We start from the raw sequence: 10,351 nt of genomic DNA, 5'->3' as shown, positions 1-10,351 counted from the left end.
GAAACCAATGGTTCTTTTCAGAACCACCCTAACTCATTTAGAGACCATTACATTGTGTTACCACAAACCTTTAAATATACTTTGGTCTTATCTCCAATGGGCTTCACGGTCACTAGCCTAGTAGCAGGGATCCATTTTTAGGGTACTTCATGGTTTTTCATTCTCTGTCATCCTTGTTTTTTTTTCTTCACATTTTTTCTCCCGACTAATTGATGGATCCTTGAAAACATTGTGAATAATTTAACAATTTTCAGATTAAAATTTAACTCAAAAAATAGTTAATGGCCTGACGTTTCGACCCTAGCAGAGTCTTTCTCGAAGGCTAAATGACAACACAACAAACATGAACAGGTAACTAAGTGAAACATAAGCAGTGAAGTGGAAATACATGAATGGGGTTAGAAAGCATACATAAAACAATGAATAGGGGGTAAACAATGAATAGGGGGACAAAAAAAAGGGGGGTTGAAGGGAAGGGACTGGCTTGACCACAAGCAAGAGGATGGAAACACAAAGGACAACATCAAGGGTGGTGAGGTTGGGTAAACAGTAATTTATTAGTGAATGAGGCTCAGGCCAAAAGGCTATGGGGAAAAAAGGAGACGGCAAAACAAAAGGTTTATTAGTCGTTTCCTTCTTGGATGTTCAGACCATGGGGTTGAATAGTCTGGAGGCGTCTAATCCAGAGTTTCTCCCTACTCAAACGCACAGTCTCTCTGTGGTTGCCTAGTGCCTCTATGCCCTGTAAGATCATGTCAGAAATTGAGTGATTAGGAAGATTGAAGTGATGACCTACAGGTGTATCTAGCTTTTGGGTCTTGACTGTAGATCTGTGGCCGTAGAAACGCCTCTTGAGTGTAGTTCTTGTTTCACCTATATATTGAACACCACAGACTCTGCAAGATATGAGATAAATGAGATTAGTGGTGGTGCAGGTGACATGACCCCTTGTCTTATGGGTGGTACCGCCGGTGTTACTGGTGAAGGAGTCCGATTCCCTGATGTGTTGTCTACAGACGATGCATTTGGAGATGTTGGAACACCTAAAAGTTCCCTGTGGTAGAGGGGGATTAACATCATCATTAATGGGAGGGACTTCTGCTCGGACAATGAGATCCCTGAGACTTGGTGGGCGTCTGAAGGCAACTATGGGTTCTTCCTGAACAGCACGTTGAAGTCGATCTGATGTGTGAAGAATATGATGGTTAGAACTGGTTATTTTACGAATGGGAGGAAGTGAGGGGTGGAAAGTGACAACAAAAGGAACTTTCCCCGTAGGACTCTGTTGTTTCTTGGGTCCTTTGGAAAGTACTGACTCCCTAGAACGAGCCTTGACTTTCTGGATAGCTCGATGGACTGCTAGAGAGCTATGACCCCTGGAAACAAGGTGTTTCTTAAGTTCCTGTGAGTGGTGGATAAAATCAGAATCATTAGAACAGATTCGACGGAGTCTGAGGGCCTGACTGTAGGCTATGCTGGTTTTGCAGTGTCGGGGGTGACAGCTAGTGGAATGTAGGTATTGGTGTTTATCTGTGGGTTTAACAAAGAGATCTGTGGTTAAGCCTTCATCCGTCTTGAGAACCTTGACATCCAGAAAGTGTGTATCCTTGGTTGAGTATTCGCTCGTGAATTTGATGGTCCTGTGGAAGGAATTTATGTGATTAATGAAAGCTTTGAGGCTTGCTTCATCGCTTGTCCAGATGAAAAAGATGTCATCGATATAGCGCCACCAGACCCAGGGACGGCAAGGGGCTGATGCCAACATGCGCTGTTCAAGATGGCTCATGAAAAGGCACGCCATTGATGGTGCCATACGTGTGCCCATTGCAGTGCCCTGTACCTGTAGGAAATTCTTACCCATGAAAGAAAAGTTGTTTTTTGTTAGAACATGTTGCATGAGGGATACAATGTCTGAAATGGGCGGTGATGTGTGACCACTCTTAGCCAGAGCTGAAGAGCAGGCAGCAATCCCTTCATCTTGGGGAATGTTGGTGTATAGAGAGGTTACATCAAAAGTACCGATGATGGCTGTGTTAGGGACCTGCTTCTGAATACCTGCGATTTTGCGGAGGAAATCTGGAGTGTCATGAATGTATGATGGAATCTGCGGCATTAACGGCTTGAGAAAACTGTCAACAAAAAGCGAAATGTTCTCAGTGGGGGAACCATTGCCAGATATGATGGGTCTTCCTGGGTTGTCTGGTTTATGTACCTTTGGAAGGAGGTAAAACCTGACTGTTCTACAGTCGACCGGGGAAAGAAACTTGTGAGCTTTCTTGGAGAGGTTGTCACGGTCATGCATTTCGTCCAGTGTTTGTTGAATCTCCTTTGAGAAGGTGCCTGTTGGATCAGTGTCAAGTGGTTTATAATTAGTTTGGTTGTTCAGTTGTCTCATGGCTTCATCGATGTATTGCTGGCGGCCCATGACAACAACAGCAGAGCCCTTGTCGGCTGGCTTGATGATGATGTCTTTCCGTGCTCGTAGAGTCTTAAGGGCCTCACGCTCTTCTCTAGGGAGGTTGTCATGAGTCCTGTGGGTAGAATGATCATTCGAGTTAATTTGTGAACTAACAACCTGCACGTAAGTTTCAAGGGAAGGAACGCGGTTCTTAGGTGGTACCCATTTACTCTTACAGTAAAATGGCTCAGGATCCATGGGTGGTGAGTCGAGGAAGAATTCACGGAGTCGAATTCTACGGTAGTAGTCAGTAAGGTCCTGACTAAGCTCAGCCTGATTAACTGTGGGAGGAGTGGGGCAGAAGTTGAGTCCCTTGGAGAGAAGGTCATTTTCTGCATCTGAAAGGGTACATGATGAGAGGTTAATAACTGTGGATTGAGGGGCCGACGGTTCAGCTTCAGTGGGTACATTGCGTTTGAAACGTCTCCGTCTGTGATGCTGCTGTTTGGAGACAAGACGACCAATCTTGCCATTTCTCCTAGAAATAAGAAAAAATTCAAGTTTAGTTAAACCAGCATCGATCTCACTGGTGAATTGCTCAAAACGGGCACTTGAGCAGATGGACCTAAGTTCCGCTTCAAGATAGGATATATCTCGGTTGAAGCTGTTGAGACAAACATCACAGTGTTCTGTTAGAATACGAATGAGACTAAGTGAAGTACTATGGAGTGTGTTGTTCCACTGTCTGCGGAGTGAGGTACACAAAGACCCAAGGGCTGGGTCAAATTTCACCTGTAAACCTGTGGGAATGAAACGGGTTAGTGTGTAGAACCTGTAGTTGTCTCGATGATACGAATAACGTAGTGCTTTCTCTTTTAGTTTCCTAAGTTCCTGAAACAAGCAAACGCAACTTTGGTTAGACATGGTGAAAAAGAAAACAAACAGGAACAAATCTGTTGAGAAAAGCACTAAACAAATGTTAATAAACTGAGGCTGGCGGTAACACCAGGGGATGATAATCTAAAGAGGAGTAGGGGTGGTTCTGAGAAGAACCTTTGGTTTCAATTGGAAAAAAATGTTAAGTTGACAAAGACATAAATAAACTGGGGGAAGGAAAACAACATTAATATACAAAAGGGAAGTGCACTAAAAAGGAAACAGATTTTAGTGAAAATGCAGGGTGTGTAGAGTAAACCTGCAAGGGGAGGAAAACTGTGGTTAATTATACACGGGGGAAGAACTCATGAAGGGAAAAAAAAGGACATGATGAAACAAGTAGGGAAACAAACAGGAAAACAAAAGTGCTGAAACAAAAGTTCAAGCAACCTGCCACAAAGAAAAACAAGCAAACAAATGAAGAAACCTGTGGAGAAATATAGTAAATTTAGTAATTGAACATAGTCAAAAAGGAAATGGGAGAAACAAATTGGTTATTATATATGGAGAGAAGGCAATGAGAGAAAGAAAGAAAAAACTGTGAAATACAACCAACAAATAAGACAAATATTTAACTCAATAAACCCGCTTACTGCCAGCTACAGCTACTGGCTTATTTTTTTTTTAAATAGTTTTGTTGTATAATTTATTTGTTTTAAAGGCAGTGGACACTATTGGTAAATGTAAAAGACCAGTCTTCTCACTTGGTGTACCTCAACATATGCATAACATAACAAACCTGTGAAAATTTGAGCTCGATTGGTCATCGGAGTTGCGAGATAATTATGAAAGAAAAAAACACCCTTGTCACACGAAGTTGTGTGCGTTTAGATGGTTGATTTCGAGACCTCAAATTCTAAACTTGAAGTCTCGAAATCAAATTCGTGGAAAATTACTTCTTTCTCGAAAACTGCTCCACTTCAGAGGGAGCCGTTTCTCACAATGTTTTATACCATCAACCTCTCCCAATTACTCGTTACTTAATGAGGTTTTATGGTGATAATTATTTTGAGTAATTACCAATAGTGTCCACTGCCTTTAAACAATTACTTTGCATGTGAATTTAGTTAAAATCCAAAAGTGCCGGAGAACCACAATTTAAAGATCGAGTGTTCAGGGCAAGGTCGTTTGCTGGCTGTATTATTAACAGCACAGCCTGTATGCTGTCTGGTGGGATTTCCTCATTGACATTTTGAGTGATGAGTTCTGAGATACCGCCAAAAAACTGGAGCGGTGGCTCCACGCATACAGGGAGAAAAAAGTCGATAACTGGAATACATAATATGAGAAACGTTTCATGCAGAAATGTTTCTGAGATTGCGATTTGTTTAATTCCCATCTACAAACCACATTCCTTTAAAGGGAATCGTTTCGCAAGGTTGTATACATTACGTACAGCTGCAGTGTTTCTTACTAAGCAAATGTTTACGGTCACTTATTTTTTGGAGAAATGTAAACAAAGTATACCCTCCCTTAAGAAACTAAGTCAAACCCTTAGCTCTCATGCGGTATACAACTCATTTATTTATTATGAACTTTAATGTTACATAGCTGAACATAAATAGCCTGTATTGAGTCATTTATTTTTGGCGGAAAAAAAAAGATTGATTATAAACATTACCTGCTCAGACTGCTATCGTGAGGGCACTGATATGCACCTGGGGTGTATTAAAGGCAGGGGACATTATTGGTAATTACTCAAACAATTATTATTAGCATAAAACCTTACGGAGCTGTTGATAGTATAAACATTGCGAGAAACGGCTCCCTCTGAAGTAACGTAGTTTTCGAGCAAGAAATAATTGTCCATGCACGAATTTGATTTCGACACCCCAGAATTAGATTTTGAACACGAAATCAAGCATCTGAGAGCACACAGCTTTGTGTGACAATGGTGTTTTTTCTTTCATTGTTATCTCGCAACTTCGACAACAAATTGAGCTCAAATTTGCATAGGTTTGTTATTTCATGTGCATATGTTGAGATTTACACCAAGTGAGAAGACTGGTCTTTGACAATTACCAATAGTGTCCAGTGCCCTTAATTAAAGTGCAAGACATTTAACATGAGCAATGTTAATTAAAATTTTAATTAAAATTATTATTATCAATATCTTAAACACTGGTCTTTCAGTGGAACATCATCAATATTGACTAGCTCTATTGAATGACGACTTTCATGTTATAAAACAAAGGTAACGTCATCAATACTGACTAGCTCTATTGAACGACCATTTCATTATATAAAACAAAACGTACTTTGTTTTGTAAAATTCTTACCTGGGATTAGTTTGGTCTGTGCAGTCCTCTGAAACGAAACACAAACGAGATATTGTATGTTTACTTTTGAATGTCTGCTTAGACATATATTGTTCTTGTGTAAGAAAGTAAATTAATAAAGTATCAGAATGTGATTACTGTGACTCTTCACTGTGTTTTTTCATTGAAACTTATGACCTTTTGTTTTCTTTAGAAAACACGGCAAGATGGTTGTATTTTTGTGGTCAATTTACAATTGTTAAACCTTCCTTGAAAGGCAATAGGATTCCCCTATTATAGACAAACTGTACATATATGAAGATTGAACTAAATGAATATAGGAACGATGAAGCAACATCAAAACTGCGGCGTGCATTTCCGAGTTACCTTTTAATTTTAAGACACTGGGAATACCAATAATAAATGTGCTCATTTCACCATCAAATGTTTAAACAGAATAAAAATCAGCACAATCGAGAAAAAAAGAACAGCAAAGAGTAAAAATAACAGTGTTACATAACAATAACAAATTATAGACAAAAGTTTGCTTATAAAGAAAAGTCTTAAAGGCAGTGGACACTATTGGTGTTTACTCAAAATAATTATTAGCATAAAACCTTTCTTGGTGACAAGTAATGGGGAGAGGTTGGTGGTATAAAACATTGTGAGGAACAGCTCCCTCTGAAGTGCCATAGTTTTGGAGAAAGAAGTAATTTTCCACGAATTTGATTTTGAGACCTCAAGTTCAGAACTTGAGGTTTCGAAATCAACCATCTAAACGCACACAATTTCGTGTGACAAGGGTGTTTTCTTCTTTCATTATTATCTCGCAACTTTGATGACCGATTGAGCTCAAATTTTCACAGGTTTGTTATTTTATGCATATGTTGAAATACACCAACTGTGAAGGTTAGTCTTTGACAATTACCAATAGTGTCCACTGCCTTTAAGCTTAGCCTTAGAAACCAACAGTTAATTGAATGTCTGATGGTAAACCATTCCAAAGTGTCGGTTCAGCTTGAGTAAATGACCTGTCCCCGTTGAATTTTTCCTTTTTTTCCTTCTGGGTAAGTAAGGAGTTACCTGTTATGGTACACGCCAAACACCCAAAGGAGAGAAGAGACATTATGGGAGTTTCAGTTTTAGAAAGGAGGAAAGCTCCAGATAGTTATTCGGGGGGGGGGGGGGGGGGGACCCACGCAGAAGGGACTGGAAACCTAATCCTCACAATGCCCTGGCGTGATTCGAATCAGGGCACCATAGAGGTGGAAGGTGGGTGACATATTATACCACTAGCCCAAACCACCCTAATTTTGAAGCTGCCTGTAGCTGTTAAACAGTTGCGATGCAGTTATTGTTGTGAAAGTTGTTCTTTTTAAAATTAGGGAGTAAGAGTGGGCAGTGGCATAACGGGGGGGGGGGGGGGGGGGTGGGCAGGGACAGAAGACCCCTCCCCGTTGAAAACATTTGACCCCTTCTTTGCCCCAACGAGACCGGAAAATTGAAAAAATGAATGGGTCGATAAATAGCCCCCCCCCCTTATTTTTTGACCCTGATTGGCCTCACACCTTTCATGCCGGTCGCACACTGTCCGTTCGACCTCATCAGAGCTTCGACTTTCGGGCCTCAGTCAAAAATCACCCGTTTCTACATAAAATAAACATTTTCGATCAGGTAGCCTATATTTTTGTCTCTTCCGATACCCCAACAAACTTTTTGAAATGAAAATAATTATCATAGATTGTAGAACATTATTTTCATAATCACCATACTAACATATTAAAGAGTCGCGTAAGCCTACATCCGTAATTTAATTTATTAAAAAAAAACTGAGACGAAAATTTTCGGAAAATTGTTTTACCCAATTCTAAAAACTGCATCACCTCAGCAAATATTTTTTAGGAACTCTACAATTCTTAACTTCAAACCCGTAATCTGTGGAGATTTGTGTTTTGTGTAAAAAAAACTTTTTAAAAAAAATACTAAAATCTTGTAAAACTCACCTCCCATACTTCTCCGTCATCTTTCCCACAGTAGACGAACTTCTCATCTTCAGTCAAGTCCACTGATGAGAAGGCGTTGTTAAGATAGCATTCCTGCATCCCCGAGAGGTAGTTGATGGACTGGCATTCGGGATGAGCAAAACATCGGGTCAGACATCGAGTTTTAGACTTGATCTTATCCAAGACCTGCAGGGTGTGGCCCGTCAGACGGGCCCCGGAGTCACACCTTGTTTTGAAGTCGCGGTGCCCCCAATCCGTCTGCTTGCCATCGACCAGCAATCCCGGTAAGGTCACGAATAAGCACAATACTAAGCGTACAACCATGCCCACATCCCACATGGTTGATAACAGTTTAAAATGTTGCAGTAACTAATATTGCTCCTTTTTTCAGTTGAAACAGTTTAAAGTACCAGTGACCGGGCTCCTTTTTCAGTTGAAACAGTTTGAAGTATCAATAACTTGGCTCCTTTTTCAGTTGAAAGAAACAGTTTGAAGTATCAATAAACTTGGCTCCTTTTTCAGTTGAAACAGTTTGAAATGTTATCAATTTAAACCATTCTCATTTGTTAGATGAAGTTGCGAATATTGTTACCAGTAACCCGTTTCCTTGTTCATTTGAAACGGTATATAAAGACACAAGTAAATGAAGTATTATTTTGGGTTTTTACCTATATGAAGCTGGAACCACAAGCACACAGTTGATTGGTGTAAGAGTGTTCCCTTTTCACATTGCCGATTCAGAATTTACAGTTTCGAACACATTGTTTTGCTCAACCAAGTACCCTCTTAAAGCAAAACACTGCTGCTTCATTTGCGCACTGCCACTCCCGTGTTAACACTTCGCTGAACTGGATCGGACTAGTTCACTTGGCAGGCAGAGGGCTGTTCTACTCTCAAGGACTCTCCATACGTTCATCTTAAAGGAACACGTTGCCTTGGATCGGTCGAGTTGGTCTTTGAAAAGCGTTTGTAATCGTTTTTTATAAAATGCATATAGGTAGAAAGATGTTGTAAAAGTAGAATACAATGATCCACACAAACATGCCTCGAAATTGCACGGTTTTCCGTTACCTCGTCGACTAACACGGTCGGCCATTTATGGGAGTCAAATTTTTGACTCCCATAAATGGCCGACCGTGTTAGTTCGCAAAGTAAAAGGAAAACCACGCAATTTCGAGGCAAACTTGTGTGGATCATTGTATTCTACTTTTAAAACATCTTTCCAACCATATGCATTTTATAAAAAACGGTTTAAACGCTTTTTATAGACCAACTCGTCCGATCCAAGGCAACGTGTTCCTTTAATTGTTATTAATAAACAACCACTTTCCATTATCATTTTACAGGAGCATTGTTACGACAACGTTAACAGGATAATCAATTCTTTCTGCATAATGTGCTCACTGTATACTGACAACAATGTACTCATCAGGTTTACGGATGAACATTTTACCTCGGGGACAGGGGGGGGGGGGGGGGTTGGCGACCCGAAGAAAGTAAACTGATGTTGTTTTCATGATGTCATGGCCGAGCTGTTAAGAGCATCGAATACAAGTTCTGGTGGTTTTAGTCATTGGGATGTGGGTTCAAATCCTGGTCGTGACACTTTTGTCCGTTAGCAAGATGCTTTAATTTAATTATTGGTTTTATTCACCAGGTGTATAAACAGGTACCTGCGAGGGTAGAGGTTGATATTGTGTTTGTAAAAGCCTTTGGAGCGCTATGGCAGCCCGGGGTTGTATATTCCCCGGAGAGCTAAGAAAAGTTACAGGAATTTTATTGGCCGAATGACCATGACCAGGGCACTAATGACTAGCGCATTGATTCGTTATTGTATTAATACGCTCTATAAGAACTAGGTATTACAATTGTTATTGTTAAAGTCACCTGGAAATAGAATTTTTCTTTCTTTCAAACATAAGAGTATATGCTTACGAACAATAAAACAATTTTTTTAGTAATTGTTTGTCACGATTTATATGTTTAAAAAATATATAAAGTTGTTTGGGGGGCTGACTCCGCCTACCCCTTTTGTGACGTCAATCGAGGCAGACTTTGCCTGCAATGCGTAAAATAAACACACATGCAAAGTACATGTACGTCCAAGTCGTGAGTTGGTACATTTCAAAAAGTGTTTTTCTGCATTCAGCAGCAATACACCTGGTCGGCATTGCCGGAAAAAAAAACATTTTTTTTTTTTTAAATGTACAAACTCACAATTTGGTCCGTACATGTACTTTGCAATTGTGTTTACTTTACGCATAACAGGCAAAGTCTGCCTCGATTGACGTCACGAACAGCACCCTCTCGGGTCGGGGTCTACTCTTAAATTTGTAAATAACATAAGAACTGATTTTTTAAAACCTTAGCTAACTGTTTATTCACATTCCACTCATCAAAACACATATATTAGTGACAAAAGCTTTATTTTGAAAAAATACCACTTCCAGGTGACTTTAATTATTCATAGCATGCAAACGATGGATGGTCATGTGTATTTCTGCACTTGATCTTATAGCAGCGTAACCCCTTTGTACCGAGGCCCCAGTTGGCTTGGCGTTTTAAAGGCACTGGACACCATTGGTAATATAATTACTCAAAACAATTGTTAGCATATAAACTTACTTGGTAACGAGCAATGGAGAGCTGTTGGTAGTATAACACATTGTGAGAAACGGCTCCCTCTGAAGTAACATAAAACATAATTTTTGAGAAAAAGTAATTTTTTTTTTTTTCTCACTCAAAGACAGGCCTGG

The 10,351-nt window shown here is 40.0% G+C and overlaps 1 protein-coding gene across 1 annotated transcript; it reads right to left on the bottom strand.

The window, feature by feature from the left end:
• Positions 1-451: 451 nt before the first annotated feature.
• LOC139939841 (uncharacterized) lies at positions 452-2,459 on the bottom strand. Its single transcript, XM_071935985.1, has one exon. The coding sequence runs from the start codon at positions 2,423-2,425 to the stop codon at positions 623-625; it is 1,803 nt and encodes a 600-aa protein (XP_071792086.1). The 5' UTR covers positions 2,426-2,459; the 3' UTR covers positions 452-622.
• Positions 2,460-10,351: the final 7,892 nt, after the last annotated feature.

The sequence above is a fragment of the Asterias amurensis genome, chromosome 7 (genome assembly GCF_032118995.1).
Source record: "Asterias amurensis chromosome 7, ASM3211899v1".
In the NCBI taxonomy this organism is placed as follows: Eukaryota; Metazoa; Echinodermata; class Asteroidea; order Forcipulatida; family Asteriidae; genus Asterias; species Asterias amurensis.
This window is presented reverse-complemented; position numbering and strand designations above follow the sequence as displayed.

Bases quoted from the DNA above. Each gene is read 5' to 3' on its own strand.
- LOC139939841 (XM_071935985.1), bottom strand. From the start codon at position 2,425: ATGGGCCGCCAGCAATACATCGATGAAGCCATGAGACAACTGAACAAC.